At 38.6% G+C, this 16682-nt stretch overlaps 1 protein-coding gene across 2 annotated transcripts in view; it reads left to right on the top strand.

Moving 5' to 3' along the window:
* PCSK5 (proprotein convertase subtilisin/kexin type 5) overlaps positions 1–16682 on the top strand; it is a 253931-nt gene that overhangs the window by 14532 nt on the left and 222717 nt on the right. For both annotated transcript variants that reach the window (XM_074569790.1, XM_074569788.1), the window contains exon 2: positions 14915–15019. In XM_074569790.1, the coding sequence (XP_074425891.1) occupies positions 14915–15019 (105 nt within the window). The remainder of the gene's footprint in view (positions 1–14914; positions 15020–16682) is intronic.

Here is a 16682-nt window from a genome sequence, read left to right on the forward strand (position 1 = left end):
ACAGTGTAGGTCACAGAAGAGATTCTACCATGGACCCCAGCAGAAATCCAGCAGGGACCTCCACCCATTGTGAGAAACTAATTGGTTTTTAATAAACAAATAACTAATTACTCCTAAGCTTTGTTTTCAGTCTTTTAACTGATTGCTTACTTCTGCAAGATCTTATGCCTTATGGCTTCTGAAATTCGTAAAAGCTGCTGAAGAAGGACATTGTCAAAAGCCTTTTGGAAATCCAACCAGAGTATATCTATCTATCCTTCTTTATCTATACGCTTGACCTCTTCAAAGATCACTAATAAATTTATAAGGCAGAATTTTCCTTTGTTTAACTACTTCCAAACTAGTCCTTTATCCCAAGTGTCCATTAATTATCTTATTTCTTAGGTCCTACTCATTTGCCTGGAAGTGACTTGCAAGTCCAAGTGCTTCAGATGTCCTTTTAAAAACTGACATCACATTTGTTACCCAGCTGTTCTGAAATGTGAAAACTGTTTTTTAAGTGAGAGATTTCGTGCCACTGCTCCTATTGCTTTCAATTACTTTAATTTACTGAGTGTTTTTATTCAGCCGTTTCATCCATATTCCTTTCACACTCTGAACTGCAGAATGTTTGTACTTCAAGTATCATATCTCGAGTAACCCATCTGAGCTGAACTGAAGCAAACAAATCAATCAAATGCTTAACTTTGAAAAAAATTCGATGCACTGTGAGTATGCTGGGCTCCAGCGAGCCAAGCATGAATGAACAGCAATGGCAGGGCTTTAAGCTGAGAAAGTTCCCCTACCCCTCTTGGAAATGAGTAGCACCGCTTCCCCACAGGAATGGACCACAGAATAAGCTCTGTTTTCTCTTGAGCAGCCAAGCCCTGTCCTGTGCGAGAAGCAGCAGTTTTACCACTTGGGAGTGGAGTGGAGCCAGTGCAGATACCTGAACTGTGGATTTACAGCTCAGATTAGCTTTTTCTGCTTTTAAAGAAAAACACTTCTCTCGCTGGACCTCAAAGACAATCTCTGAAATTTAGCTCAGCAAAATATTCAGTTGTAGTTTGTAAGGGCCTCAATAGCCTTTTAGTATGAATATACTGCATTTGCAGGTACCCTAATTGTATTAGAAAGTCTGACACACCAGATGTATCCCATTGTTGCCACACAAGAAGAGCTCCAGCCCTACCTAGCACGACAGTATTAACTATTTAGTGTTTTCAGTTTTCCTCTGGAAAGATTCCCTTTTGCTCCATTGTAAGCCAAATCATTCCCCTGCCTTGGGTTGGAAGCACAACATTAGTGGAATTTACTCACATCTGTTTGAAGTACGAGGTCATTTCCAGAGAGGACATGTATGGTGATATCTGGGATTTCCTTGACACTCTTGACATATGTCCATCTCTGCATTACTGTCATTACTGCTTTCTGCCTGTCTGATCAAGCGACACCTTTGCTTCGACTCAGAGAATTTTAAATATCCATCATCAGTGAATGAACTCCTCCTGATAATTCTTAGGCCTGTGCACAATGATCATGGCCAACTAATAAATTGCAAAGCCGTCGCCTGGGAAAACTGATAACTAGAATTAAAACATTGCTGCTGAGCCTTGCTTTCTAAAAGAGTTAACCATGCGATCACCTAAAGGGGCTCTGGACTGTGTTGGCATCACAGTCTTGCCAATACATGGTTCTACTGTTGCAACAGACTGCTCTTTTGGAAGTTTTATTGTAGATAAATACCATTCCCATCTTGCAAAATTTGCGTAATTTCCATTTCTTGCCTGGCAGCTACAAATATTAATCTGACATGCTTAACTGCACAGTGAGCAATTCTAGTGGTGGCTGAAATCTGTGTTGATTTCCTGATGTTTCTGATCTTGTAGGACTCATTTGACATGAAAACAAATGTTTCAAAATGGAAATGCAAACCCATTTATAAAGAGGAATACACGGTTTTATCCAATTCATTGCTACCATTCTAACCCACCAACTTTTCCCTATTTCATTATTTTGGTCTTATATACTTAATACCACTGTATTAAACAAATATACAGTAGAAGCATTTCTCCTTTCTCCAAGAAAATCTACCTTCAGGTATACAACTAAGCATTCACTCAGCCCTCAGGTTGTAAGATTCTGCTCTCCAAACAAGAAAGCCACCAAGGAATATTCTTTAAATGCGTGAAATGGAGAGTATATGAAAGCTGTGACCTGTTTTTCATTGGTTTTAGTAAATTTAACTATTTCATCATGAATTGGATATCGGTTCTCCTTGACTTTTCTCTGTTGTCTGAAGTAATTTAGAAGCTGATATATGAACCTAGGCATTAGGATACTAAATCTAAAATGTAGGCCTCACTGAGGTCTGGATTAAAGAAAAATTAAGTGTTTCTTCATTAGGTGCTAATTGCAGCTCCCATTAAATACAGTCAAATATCCCACCGATTCCAATGAAAGCTGAATTCAACCTTAATCACTTTTTCAGCACTATGGAAGTTGGTACAGCAGGAGAGACCTGCGTACATCTTAATTAACACATCACAATTTGTTGTTGTTGTTGTGATTGCAAGTAGCTACTTTAAGTGGAATATTACATGACTATGCTAGAGTTAGCAGTCCCTTGGTGTGCTGTAGTATTTTTTTTGAATCCTCTTTAAACGTTAGTTATGGTGATGTTGGTGTTTTCTTTCTTAGTAGGTTTGAATGCTACATAATGCAATAATTTTGGAGATTATATTTTGGTCTTGTTTGCTAGCTTACTTGCATTTTCTTTACGTGTACCTTTAGATCCTGTCAAAGAGAGAATTTTTTTCTTTTCATACTATTAAACTTAGGAAACAATAAGATCCTCTTCAGAAACTGTTACTTATACGAATAATTGTTGCACAAGTTTTCTTATCAAAATCAATGAGATTGCATGTGGGTGTGGAGACTGTTTACATAAATAACGGATACTGGCAAACCTTACTTTTACACAAAAAAATATAAACTTTTGTGCAGCTCTGGCCTTAACCAAATAAGACAGGTGAATGTATGATTATCATGCCTAGTTCTGGACAAGTTGCATGCTTCTCTGTATTCAGTTAAGCATGTTGTACAGAATGGAAGATCATCAGACTTTGATACAGTACAAAGTTGAGGACATGTCATGTGGGTTCACTGTAAAAGAGCATTGGATTTAGTGCCTGCACGTACCACATGGATGAACTTAACTCAGCCCTAGATATTCCTATGAGTCACTTCTTTATTACTCTTCAGTAAATTATATTGGTGATAGAGGAGGAAATTGCTTAAATCAAGTCTCATGAGAAAGTCAGTTAAATGAAAACATTGTATTTACTATGACCAATAAGAGCTGAATTCAGATTTGTAAGACAAAGTACAGCGTGAAAAGGTTTATTGCTAGCAATATAAATGTTCACTGGAAACAATATGACTACTGTAGGTCAGTGCATTAGTCATTTTGAATGTTATAAACTCTCTTTCTATTAACGTGCTTAAGAGTTTTATACTGATGTTTAAATAACTGGATAGAGATATAACAGTATATCTAACTTGGTGCCCAGTTCTTAAATCTTTTACGCATACAAGTAACCGCATTAGATTTGATTGCTCTTGATTTATGCCTCTTAAATTCCATTAGCTTCAACAGAGTTATTTCTGATTTATGGTTTTGTAAATGAGAAGGGACTTGGTCCCACTGGGGACCAAGTAGATGTTTACAGGTTTCAGGGCAGGGATGATGGTTGTTAAATATTTCACGATCGAGATTTAGAAGGAAATGAATATGAACGTTTTTTGCTGTGCAACTTCTCTTGCTGTAGTTTGTTAAAAAATAAAACCCATTTCTTAACTACCCTACTACTACTACTGTTTGCAGGCTTGAAATAGCAGTGTCAGAACTTTGTCAAGCCTCATTCTTATGCTTTATTATAATTACATATCAGAAAGTATGGATTATGAAGAAACAATAATCCTTACAGTCTGGAGTAGTTAATAGTGTATGGAAGATGACAGTTCTGTTTGCTACTTAGATAAACACTCATGATACTGCATGAGTATCCATCCTCATTCTCTCATCATTTTACATTTGTTCAGTGATACAACGTGAAACAGGATTGGAAGTCAATAAAGCAGTGATAATGCTCATTTCAGGCAATGCAGTATATCATTTAGATATTTTAAATTACAGAGTAGTGAGTTAGGAAAGGGAAAAAAAGATTTCAGAAAACAGTGGCAATTTAGTTGACCCCTCAAAATGTTAAAGGTATTTGTTTCCTATTTGATGCCTTCATTATGGGGGCTGTTTACTGAAACAAACATTACCGTATTGACTGACTGCTTCTTTGCAGATACAAACAATGTTTGTTATGGCTTGAACTCACAATGCATGATGATTGTGTTGCAGTCACTTGAAATATTGCAGACGTTAAAGTTTGTTCATACAGCAGAAAATAAATACACTTTGTTGCACTCATTTTTACTTGTAGAAATAAGGTGATGACTCATTTGGCTTCACAAAAAGGGGCATGAACTACCAGTTTACATTGAACTGCTTTCTGTATTGAAAAGAAACAATAGAAAAGATTAATGGGAATGAAGGCAGTAATTGATTTCCTTTTGAGAATTTTCATGAAATGTGTAATGTTGCCCTGGAACTGCAAAACCACAGTCACACGTTGCTGGGCAACCTTGCATTGCTTTATTTGATAGGGACATGAACTTGCCAATTCCTGCGATGCCTCCTTAGGTGAAGCCTGCAGTGACACTGGGGCTGCAAATATTAGTGCCCATTGTTGTACTTTGTCACATCTCACATGACAGCTGTGGAAATGGCTTCCTTTGCCATCTCCCACCAACTCTCTTAGGCTAATGTATCTGTTGGAAGACGAAACCTACACTTCATGCAAAAACCTCCCCCTCCCCGCCCCAGCCCCGATAATTAAGGACTCTGTGTTCATTAATTTTTAGCTACTTTTTTGAATATTGTTCTAATAGTCACAACCTGTTTATCAGTCCTAGAGAGGAGGTGGATGAAACTCTTCCTTACAGACTTTAAAAGAAGGATTTCAAGTACTATAGTGAGATTTCTTTCAATTTAATGTTTGAACAATCAACATAGTGTCCACGTATCTTTCACTTGTCACATTTTATTCATCCTTACCTTCACCAAGGATGCATTTGTATGCCCTCGTCCCTAGGGAAGTGGTACCACATAGCACGTGTTCAGAGGGTACCAATGCACAGCGCAGTTCAGATTCAAGGAGGTTACCAGCTTTTGTCCTGTAAAGACTGATGCATGTTCTTGTTCTCAGAGCTGCAAAAGAGAAAGGTAGGGGCCAGGCTCAGGCTCTGCTTCTGTCATAATTTTTGGGAGCAGTATGTTATTTACTGTGGCCTTGTGTGACCTGTGGCATATAAGGCACAGTTCTCTCCAGTGCTCATCTATGTAATACTCAAAACATAATTTTCACCTGGTCTTTATTCAGGCAGCTTTTTGTTGGCTTTATTTACCTGACGGGTGTCTTTGGGATTTCTCTTTTTATAATTTGGCTTGAGTAGTATTCTTTTTTTTCTGCACTTTTGGAAGTAGCATTGTTTGTAATTAAATGTGATCAAAGTGTATTTCTATTTTAAAGAAAATCAGCTAACCTGTCCCTCCTTTCAGAACTCAATTAATAAGGCAGAAAGATCTTCATTCCAATATCCACAGGATTTGTATGAACATATAATCCAAAAAAGATGCCACAATCCTCTTTGGAAGGATTGTTCATCCTGTATAGTAGGGTAGATTAAATGAATAAATCTTAGTGTGATTTAGCATGTATTAGAATAAAGCTATGATACAGTTCTAATTTATATCTTTCTAATATCTAAATTCATATTACCTCCTGAGACCTGTGAGCTCTTTTATGACTTAATGTTTTCCCTTTCTTGCAAAGATAGTTATACTAAAACTTAGTTATGTTACATGACAAAACATTTTTTTTTGATGAACCAAAACATTCTATGTTGTTATTTGGTTGTTAGTTTTTTTCTCTTTTTTTTTCCAAGTAATTCCATATGTTAAATAAGGTTACCAAGAGAGCACTAAAGTACTGAAATCTCAAAAAGCAGAATTTTGTTTGGCAATATTTGTTTTAACTGTACAAAGTAACCTGTATGCAGAAGATATTATCTAGGAAGCTTCCTAACAGATACATACGGATTCAAATTCACATTAAAATTTATGAAGTGACTTTAAAAAAATCTCAGCCTTGGTACTGAATTAGAATGATATCAAGAATTACAATTGACCTCAGGATATTGTTACTTTTTTATCCTATTAACAAGGGCACATGAAACATTTAAAGACTAGAAAGCATATGTTTAATTCTACAGAGAGTTAATGTGCTACTCTATTTTTAAAGTACAATACAATAGCATGTAAGCAACAGCAGTGATGTTATCTGAAAGAACATAATGCAGAGCTACTTTATTTTAATGTCTCTGTTATTCATTTTTGACATCAGCTGTTTAAAAAGCCAAACTGTACTTTCCTAGCTCAAGGTAAATGCCCAGACAAAATTTCTCCATCCAAATAGTTGAAACATGAGTGAAAAATACAAAAGAAGTCCGGAATGGCATATGTTAATTCCGTAAGTTGATATGTTTTTCTCCCCATTTAAACAGAAGTACAGTGAATGTCAAGGGTGGTAAAGTGTTAGCATGTTCCTACTATGTGAAGAGATGCAACACGTTTTATTTATGTGGAAATTTTGATGTTTCTGCTTTAATAGCCATGCAGTTTAATTTATCTGCCTGTTTGTGGGTTTTGTTTATTTTTCATACGCAGGTGATTCAGAAGCGAATCTCCTTTTTCTGGCAAAACAGTCCTGTCCCCCACACCAAAGCTTTAACAAACTGAGCAAGAACTCTTGATTACAGTATAGGTTTTTTTTCCATCTAGGAGGCTCAAAAAATCATTTAAGAAGGAGGGATACATTTAAGACCAAGCCCAACTTGTTCAGAGTGTCACTGTTCAGGAACAGCAACACTCTGCAGACTTATCAGTTCCCTTTAAAACAAACCTGAAGAGAAAGGAACGTAAAAGAAGCAAAGATACGAACTGGCAAGTTAGGCTATTCCTACCTCGAGCGCATACAGCAATATTTTTGTAACATGGGCTGTTGAATTTCTGTTAGCTAATTGGGTTTGAAATAGAGCTGAGAACTGGGTTACTTGGGCATTTGAGCATAGCTGGAATTCAGTCTTGCAGGGTAGTCTGGATTGCAACTGAGGTGACAACTTGTGTTCGTACCCCCATCACCTTGGTTCTGCTATTGCTTCAAATCCTTTTAGTTAGCTAAGTTTGGGCAAATTAAAAGTGCATTTTTTCCCACACACACGGTAGATATTCCCCTTGCATACAGATTCAGAGCCTATCAGACCACCAGTGGATTAGCAGAGAGCTTAAGTATTTGGATAGAGGCCTCTTCTGAAGAGCTGGCATTTTAGGTTTTAGGCTGAGTAAGATCTGTAGGGCCTGTGCTTCTCTCTCCTAAATATTTCATAAACAGGTCTTTGTGAGAGCCCTGAATTGTCCAAACCTGGAGGTGGTCCAATTTTTCACTTCACTGCAGTGTGCCATATGTGGGCAAACCTTGCTAGTATTTTTTGTGAATGACACATAGTAGGTGAAATTCCCCATTCTGATGACAAAACAAAACCCACAAAACCAATAAAAAAGCTTCTGATTAGTGTGTACATTTGGGAGAAAAAGAGCCCCCATCTCAGTCTGCAGGTCAGATGGGGGAGCAGCTCTGCAGCTGTCCTCATGGTGGTTGCTTCTGCAGCCTCAATGTGATAGAGATCTGTCAGTGCACCCCCAACAGTGGGGGTGTGGGCAAGAATGCTGGAGGTTAGAAAAGTGTGGTCACTGTTGCAGAATCTTATGGAAAAAAACCACACCACACCACCCCCTAAAAAACTCCAGTACATAGTTTTGCTGCTTGGAATACACGCCAAGTTCAGGTTCCAGGTTTTGGATGAACATACCCTTTCCAGATATGGGTGCTTTAATTTGAGTAGGTCAGAAAAACAACTATCAGCCTCTGCAGGGCTTTCTTGAACGTAAATGCTGATATCCCTGGTTTTAATATGTTTAATACTTCCTAAGTCTGGAAGGACACAAGAAAGAAAGGGAGCGTCCATTTTCTGTAGTATGAATGAACCTGTCTTCACCTGTGGATAACGAGGGGCCAACGGGGATCGGAATTAAGGGCTATGAGCTCACCTCCTTCATATTCGTTACAGAGGGGTGGGCATCAGAGGAGCATAAGCAGTATTGTAACCTGTGTCAACATTTGGTTCTGTCAAAATACTTTGTGACTGGCATTTAATGCAGGGAAAAAAGCTCTGGTAATACCAATGCATACTGTTTCAACCATTTCAGATTGAAATGTTTTCGTTTTTGCTCTGAAACATCATTTCCTGTGTACTTTGTATAATGTGACAATTTTTTAAACATTTTAAAGTTTGAAATATAGTTGAAGTGGTTTTGTCAAAATGAGATGATGGTAGTAAACCTGATAAACTTCATCTCTTTGTTCTTGGTATTTCCTTCTGTCAAGGCCTTTAGCACTTGGGGAATTTGTTGCAATTCTGAAAGAAGTCTGCCCTTCAACCCCACATGAAATACGTTGCTGTGCCTCTTTATAATGGTTTATGTTCCAGGTCTGCACAGGGGTAGCAAATCTGTGCTTCTTTGTCTCTTCTAGTACTTTATAGAGTTCAGAACCAGATTTGGACCTGATCTGCCTGCCTTTCTCAATCCATTTAGGACCAAAGTCATTAAAGCCTGGAGAAACAGGGACCATTACAATATATACACCAATTCACCAACTCAACAGTATATTGTTTTCAATTCAGAGAATTGTATTTTGCAGCCAGATCTCTAGATGATTCTTCTCTTAAAAAAAAAAAAAGTTACTTACTAGATAAGAAACTGTTGGGTAGGCGTCTTTTGTGTTCCTTCCCATTATCTTGAATGACTTCCCAGCTCATGTTCTGCTACATGGAAGTTTCAGTTGTAGTTTCAGAGCTTTGTCAGATATGTCAGTTTGGTGATCATATATATATATATATATATTTAACATATATTTAACATGGAGCTTTAGCATTTGTATTCCCTTACGGTTTATGAGGACACAATGTGGATGTAGATGAATTCATTCGGTAATTATGTCCTAAATTATCTTGATATTGCCTTAGACTATAAAACTACATATGGGAGAAATATTTTCCAAGGACAAACCTAGAAAGCTGGTCTCTTGGTTCATATTATCTTTAAAATTCAAACATTTTCTCAACTTTAAATAGAAAATAAGACCTAATAAATATAAAATTAATGTAAATATGCAGATGCTCTGGTTTTCTGGGATTCCACCGTGGTATATTTTAGGTTTGTTACTTCCAGGAATTATTTTATCCTTGAATAAACATAGTATGGTACTGTTAAAATGTATGTATATATCTACTTAAAATGTGCAGTGATGTAGATTACTTCTAGAGAGAGTAAGTCTCCCCTGCCCCCGCCAACCATTCTCCTTGCTTTTGACTAGGCAATTCCTCTGGAATGTTTCTCTATTTCTTTTTAAGTAAGTCAGGTCCTCCAGGTCAAAAAGGAGATTACAAAGATTTCCCAAGGATAAAACAGTTAAATTGCAATCAGTCTCTAAGGTAGTTAGCTCTGCAGTCTGGTGTTTCTGTCTTTCCGTTGCTTTTCCTCTGAGAGTGCCTCTAAGACCTGGTATTTGAAAGTATAAAAAACAATTCAACAAGAACATCCATAATGGGAAGTTTTATTGTGCTATATTTCCATGGTTTAACTGTTCTCCAAGTGGTCCAAGGATTTGGAAGGTCTAAGTAAATTCCCATTAAGGGAAAAGAGGGCAATAAAATTTTTAATAATGCTGGTGTTACCTTACTGTGAGAGGCACTGGCAGTTACTGAATATGAATTAAATTCCATTTAAAAGATTTGGGATCCTTTTATTTCATTGACAGATATGAACTAAAACTGTAGATCTCAAATTTTAATTAATTATTATTATTAATAATTGTTGTTATAGGAAAACTAGTGGTGCCTGGAAGACATGGCTCTACAATTGCCACGCTTAATTCTAAGGGCTTAATTCTGTCTCCTGAGCCCAAGGTTTCAGAGGGAACACAGCTGTCAAACATTACAAAGCCTCAGGCTGTCCCCATTTTGCTGGAAGGTAAAGCATGCAGATCCCTCCAGTCTCATCTGTGGAGTCCTAAACTCTAGGACCTCCAGGAGTGCAATTAGGTCATCTCCTAAATTTGCTGTTTTGGATGCCCTCAGAGAGGTCAGCTAGAATTTATCTTTAGAAACAAACAAACAAACAAATAAATAAATAAAATCCTCAAACTGGTGCAAGACAAGACACAGAGAACTGTGTGATATTGAGATCTGTGTAGCACAAAGCAGAACATATGTTTATTTTCCCTAAAATATAACCTTTCTGTTTATGTAGTTCTGTGCAGTGGTAAAATACAGTTACCTGCTTGAGCTGTGTCTTTTCCGTAATGTGTGTGCTTGTGTAGACACACACACACGCAGAGTAGTAGATTTCCGATTCACTCTGAAGACAGCAAGATCCATAAAAGGTCTGTAACCTTTGTAGAGTACTCTGGTATGGTGAGTATGCACTTTACTGGTCTCTGAGGACTTAAGGTGCAAGAGTAGCATCACGTTCCAGTAGTTAGCATTCAGCTCTGTTTGAGGCTACTGATGAATCCAGAAATTGTCAAGGAAGTGATTTATTACACCCCTTTGTCTCAGGGAAGCATGCCATCACCTGCACTGGTGCTAACCCTGGCACCAAATTTCAATGTTTAATATAAATAATAATTCAAAAAGGGCACAACAGTAGCCTGATGCTAACGTGCTACAGGCTGTTAAACTCAGAATAAACTCTAGTTAATGTAGTAAAAAGTGATGGAATGGAATGGAATGGAATGGAATAGAATAGAATAGAATAGAATAGAATAGAATAGAATAGAATAGAATAGAATAGAATAGAATAGAATAGAATAGAATAGTTTTAGTTGGAAGGGACATACAATGATTATCTGGTCTACTGTCTAAATTGTCTAAATGCCTCTTAAACACGACATGGGGCATCAACCACCTCTCTAGAAAGCCTGTTACAGCATTTGACCACCATCTCAGTAAAGAAACAGTTCCTAATATCCAGTCTCAGCCTCCCCTGATGCAGGTTTGAATCATTCCCATGCATCCTGTCACTGGATCCTGGGGAGAAGAGATCAGCGCCTCCCTCCCCACTTCACTTCCTCAGGAAGCTGCAGAGATCAGTGTGGTCTCCCCTCAGCCTCCTTTTCTCCAAACTAGACAAGCCCAAAGTCCTCAGCAGCTCCTCATAGGGCATTCCTTCCAGCCCTTTCACCAGCTTTGTTGCCCTCCTCTAGAGTCATTCAAGGACCTGAACCGGTAATGAGTGGTGTTCCCTAGGGCTCGGTATTGGGGCCAGTTCTCTTTAGTATCTTTATCAATTGTCTGGACGAGGGGATTGAGTGCACCCTCAGTAAGTCTGCAGACAACACCAAGTTATATGGGAGTGTTGATCAGCTTGAGGGTAGAAAGGCTTTGCAGAGGGATCTGGACAGGCTGGATCGATGAGCCAAGGCCAACTATATGAGGTTCAACGAGACCAAGTGCTGGGTCCTGCACTTGGTCCACAACAACCCCACGGAGCACCACAGGCTTGGGGAGGAGTGGCTGGAAAGCTGCCTGGAGGAAAAGGGCCTAGGGGTGTTGGTCAGCTGCCAGCTGAATATGAGCCAGCAGTGTGCCCAGGTGGGCAAGAAGGCCAACAGCATCCTGGCCTGTATCAGGAACAGTGTGGTGAGTAGGACTAGGGAAGTGATTGTCCCCCTGTACTCGGCACTGGTAAGACCCCATTTTGAGTATGAGTACTGTGTTCACTGACACTCCAAGAAAGACACTGAGGTGCTGGAGTGGGTCCAGAGAAGGGCAATGAAGCTGATGAGGGATCTGGAGCACAAGTCTTATGAGGAGCGGCTGAGGGAACTGGGGTTGATTAGCCTGGAGAAAAGGAGGCTGAGGGGAGACCTTATCACCCTCTACAACTGCCTAAACGGAGGTTGTAGAGAGGTGGGGGTCGGTCTCTTCTCCCAGGTAACAGGTGATAGGACAAGAGGAAACAGCCTCAAGTTGCGCCAGGGGAGGTTTAGATTGGATATTAGGAAAAATACAATAAATATAATAAAAAAGGTATAATTCCCTCTTTTGACAAGCTGGTTGTGCTGTGTTTGATGCACTCTAGGATGCAGTTTGCCCTCTTGGCTGCTAAGGCACACTGCTGTCTCTCATTGAGCTTGGTGTCATCTGGCACCCCCAGATCCCTTTCTGCAGGGCTGCTCTCCATCCACTCCTCTCCCAATTTAGATTTACGCTTGGCATTAATTCATTCCAGGTGCAGAATCCAGCATTTCAACTTGTTAAATTACATCCCATTAATCATTGCTCAATGCACCAATCTATCTAGATCCCTCTGCAAGGCCTCTTGTCCCTCAAGAGAGTCAACAGCACCTCTCACTTAGGCATTGTCAGCAAACCTGCTAATGGTGCATCCAACTCCTGCATCCAGATCATTGATAAATATATTGAACCCTATTGTGGCCCTAGAACTGAGCCCTGAGGAACACCGCTGGTGACTGGTCACCAGCCAGATGTAGCTTCATTCACTACAACCCTTTGAGCCCTGCCCTTTAGCCAGTTCTTCACCCAGCACAACATGAACCTTCTCATCCTACAATTGGACTTCTTGTCCAGGAGGAAACTGTGAGTGACCGTATCAGAAGGGATCAAAAGCCTTGCTAAAATCCAGAAAAACTACATCCACTGCCTTCCTTTCCTCCACTAGAAGGGTGACCTTATTGTAGAGGGATATCAAGTTAATTAAATGGGGCTTTCCCTTCATGAACCCATGTTGACTGTACCTGATGATTGCATTATTCTTTAAATGCCTTTCAATAGCACCCAATATAATCTTCTCCGTAATTTTCCACGTACTGAGGTTAGACTAACACGTCTGCAGTTTTCTGTGTCTTTCCTCACGCCCTTCTTGTAAATTGGAATAATGTTGGCTAGCTTCCAGTCAGCAAGGACCTCCCCAGAAAGCCCAGGGTCCTGCAGCTCTTTGAGATCCCCACAAGATTTCTCCATATGTGTTAAGGAGGGTTTATTCATAGGCGTGCATGTGGAGTTGTGAGACCGGGCTCATCCACGCTACAATTGTACCACTTCAGTTGGAGTTGCCTTTCAAAGGGAAGGCAGCAGGAAAATTATTATCACAGTGCTAATATACTTTGATTAGGCTTAGTCAAACCCAGTCCAGTTTCATTTATGGTAAACTAACTTGGTTTAACTGCATGTTTCAGTACTAACTTAAATGAAACATAAGTCATTCTTCCTGAAATTAAGATATCAATGGGATAACTGCACACACTGGTATTAATATTTTAGACCCTATTGCAGTTTTCCCCCTTAGGTGAATTAGTTTAAAAGGTTGACTTTAATAATTTTTTTTTCCAAAAAGATTTTCCCTTATTCCCCTGTATTTAAATTTTAAGCTCAAATATTCAAGTACTCCTTGAGAATAATAATTTTCTATCAATATTTCTTCTTAGTGTACTTTGATATTTTCTCAAGATTTTTGTTTTCTAGTATTCTAAAAGCATATTCTTGGAGTTTTTCAGTGGCGTATTTCCAGTTCTTTGTGAACCTTTACTGTTAAACTCTCAAGTTTCCTACATGTATATTCTTACAGATGCAAATTCAGAATACTGTTTGGTTTGTTTTTTTTTTTTAATCAGAATTTTTGAGTGTTGCTCATCCTCTCTGGTGATTTCATTCAGATTTATTTGCAAAACAAAGCCTGTTTTCTGAGGTCACTTTGATTTTCAACTTGTAATGACAGTAAGCTTAATTGTCCCTTTTTTGGTCATCATTAAGGAACTTTTAACTAAATTATTGTGTCTCACAAGATTTGCAGTGCAATAGAAGGTCAAATTCCAAATGAGTTGGAGAGACATTCTCCCTAAAGATAAGGATGCTGAATGTTTGTTTATAGGTGTGTGAAACAAAAGTTTGAAGTTTTGAATGTTTGGATAATAATGACTCTGGAAAGGAAAATTTCTTTGTCAAATTGTGAAGGCTGTCGTAGTTTAACATTTACATTGCTACTATGTACTGATGGGATGAATAAGTAGTATTTTTATTGTACCATTGTGAAATTTGCAATTCTGCATGAATTGATTTTGTACTTCAAGCTATTCATTATCCTATGAAGTTACCGTTTCCATCTTTCTTTCTTCTACTTCTTTCTTGCCCACATTTGGCAGAAAGAGAAACCTATTCCTGTTCTATAGTCTGATGCTGTGAATGTGCTATTTATAATTTAATTATATAAATAACCGACTCTAGTGCATTTTACAGTACATTTCCTTAAGCAAACTAGATGGAATGCTTTTATAATATCCATATAGCCATTTGATGATTTTTATACTTGCCATTTGAAGACAGTTTGGATATAGATTGATATAGAATTACTTAAAGTACTGCATATAAATTAAACATTAAAAAGGTAGATACAGCCAGACTAAGCAGCTCAATTATAATCTTTGGTTATGCAGTTACTGCCTCAAGGACACTCCATCCATTTCATATCATATGTCCTCCTTTTGAAAGATGATCAGTGGGTTCAAGTAGCATTTCAGCACACAGGAAATTGCATAATTTATAGACTTTTAGAAATGAAAAACAGAAAACTGGTTTTCATAAATTAAATCTCCCTCTCTTTTTTTCTTCTCTCCTCTTACAGATTGGAACACTGAAGGATTACTACCACTTCTACCATAGTAAAACAATTAAAAGGTCAGTTCTCTCAAGTAGAGGTACCCACAGCTTCATTTCAATGGAACCAAAGGTAAGAAAATCCACCTATGTGTCTGAGGCAAAAGCCTTTGCATTTTTTATATGAAATATCATACCAGAGGACATTCACCTGAATGGCATATAGCATTACAAGAACTGACACACTATCTGTTCACTAAGGTTCTGCTTCTCATTAAAACAAAGCGAAGACAATACCATGCTATTAAGTATGTGCTATTCTTGGAACTTAAGGTCCAACATTATTCATGGAGGAGTACGGGAATTTTGTTAATGCACTAATCACTGTGCTGTGCTTCTCTGCAAAAGCACATGTGCAACATTCATGTCTGCAGATCTCCTTCTGTACATCAACCAGCTTTCAGAATAAAGATGCGCAATGTGGGATGGTATGATGTTCAGAGAAAAGTTTCTCTTGCTTTTTTCTGGTCTTTTTCCGGCCTTGGTGTCTGAGGGATTAAAATAAGAATGCTCTTTTCTGTGGTCCTTTTGGCAGTTCCTACCGATCTTAATTTTAAGATATGTTTGAAAAACGGTGTTGTATCTTTGGAGTATATACTATAATAGGCAACTGTCAACATAATTTAATTCCTGTCAACATAATTAAATTACATAATTTAATTACAAAGTAATTTTATACTTAAGTATATTATTGTCTTGTATCTGTACCCAAGATACACTTTTGTTTTAATCCTTTAATTTCAGTAGTTAGTAGCTTCATCACTGACTGTAGAATTGGATTTCCTCTGGTTTGGAGGAAGATCCCATTAGCTTTTTTATGCTGTTCATGCAACCCACTGTTGCCAACAAACCCCCAAGTCCCTGGTATTTTTCAGTGGTGATAACAGAGTCAAGCTTTTTTTAAGTCCTTGGGTGATGACTGTTGACTCTAAAGGATTTGTCAGGTTTTACTTGTTGAATAATTTATAAGAAGTAACAGTTATCAGTAAAAGACAGTTTGAGTGCTATAGAGGGACACTGTACAAGTTGAGAATCATACAGGAATGCCTCTGGAAAGCGGTATTTAGGGCTGAAGTTCCTCTTGAGGATGGGACAAGACATGGGAAACGCACATATAGCATGTTCACCCCTGTGTTGATAAGGCTGAACTGCTTAACACTCTAAGAGCACCGGCAGCTCTGCTGAGCAGCTTATTTTAGGGAGTAGTATGAAAATGGTCAGGGCCCAAATCTCTGTTCCCATGAGTGCTGAGACCCACCATTCAAACAACAAGCACTGCACATAGAAAAGGCGATACTGCAAAAGGAAGGGGAAGTGTTCGTATCTGTGTCAGTCCACACTGTTTCTTGTGTGCACAGAGATGTAGCGATTTACACACAAGTGCACGTACCACCCATCTTCCAGACACCCCTTCTGCACCTCTGGCAGCCAGCCCAGAATACTGTCGCCAGAATAAGGCAGAGCACAGCAGAAAATCAGAGACATTGATTATTTTCCAGCGCTCTCCATGTTACGCCATTTAAGTCTTGTCCCCAATCTGTACTGCTGCTGGTACAGAATTTCTGAATCATTGTTAAATGTCACTTTAATATTGAGAAGCTCTAGCGAGGGTTGTGCAAGGTTCTCAACCCTGCTAATAATTCTTTACCCAAAGAGAAGCCAACAGTCTAATACGTAGATCTGGCAAAAGTGTTTGCAATTGACTTTGTGACTACTCCACTGGACCTGGGCTTGGG

Source organism: Larus michahellis, chromosome Z, assembly GCF_964199755.1.
Source record: "Larus michahellis chromosome Z, bLarMic1.1, whole genome shotgun sequence".
Lineage (NCBI taxonomy): Eukaryota > Metazoa > Chordata > Aves > Charadriiformes > Laridae > Larus > Larus michahellis.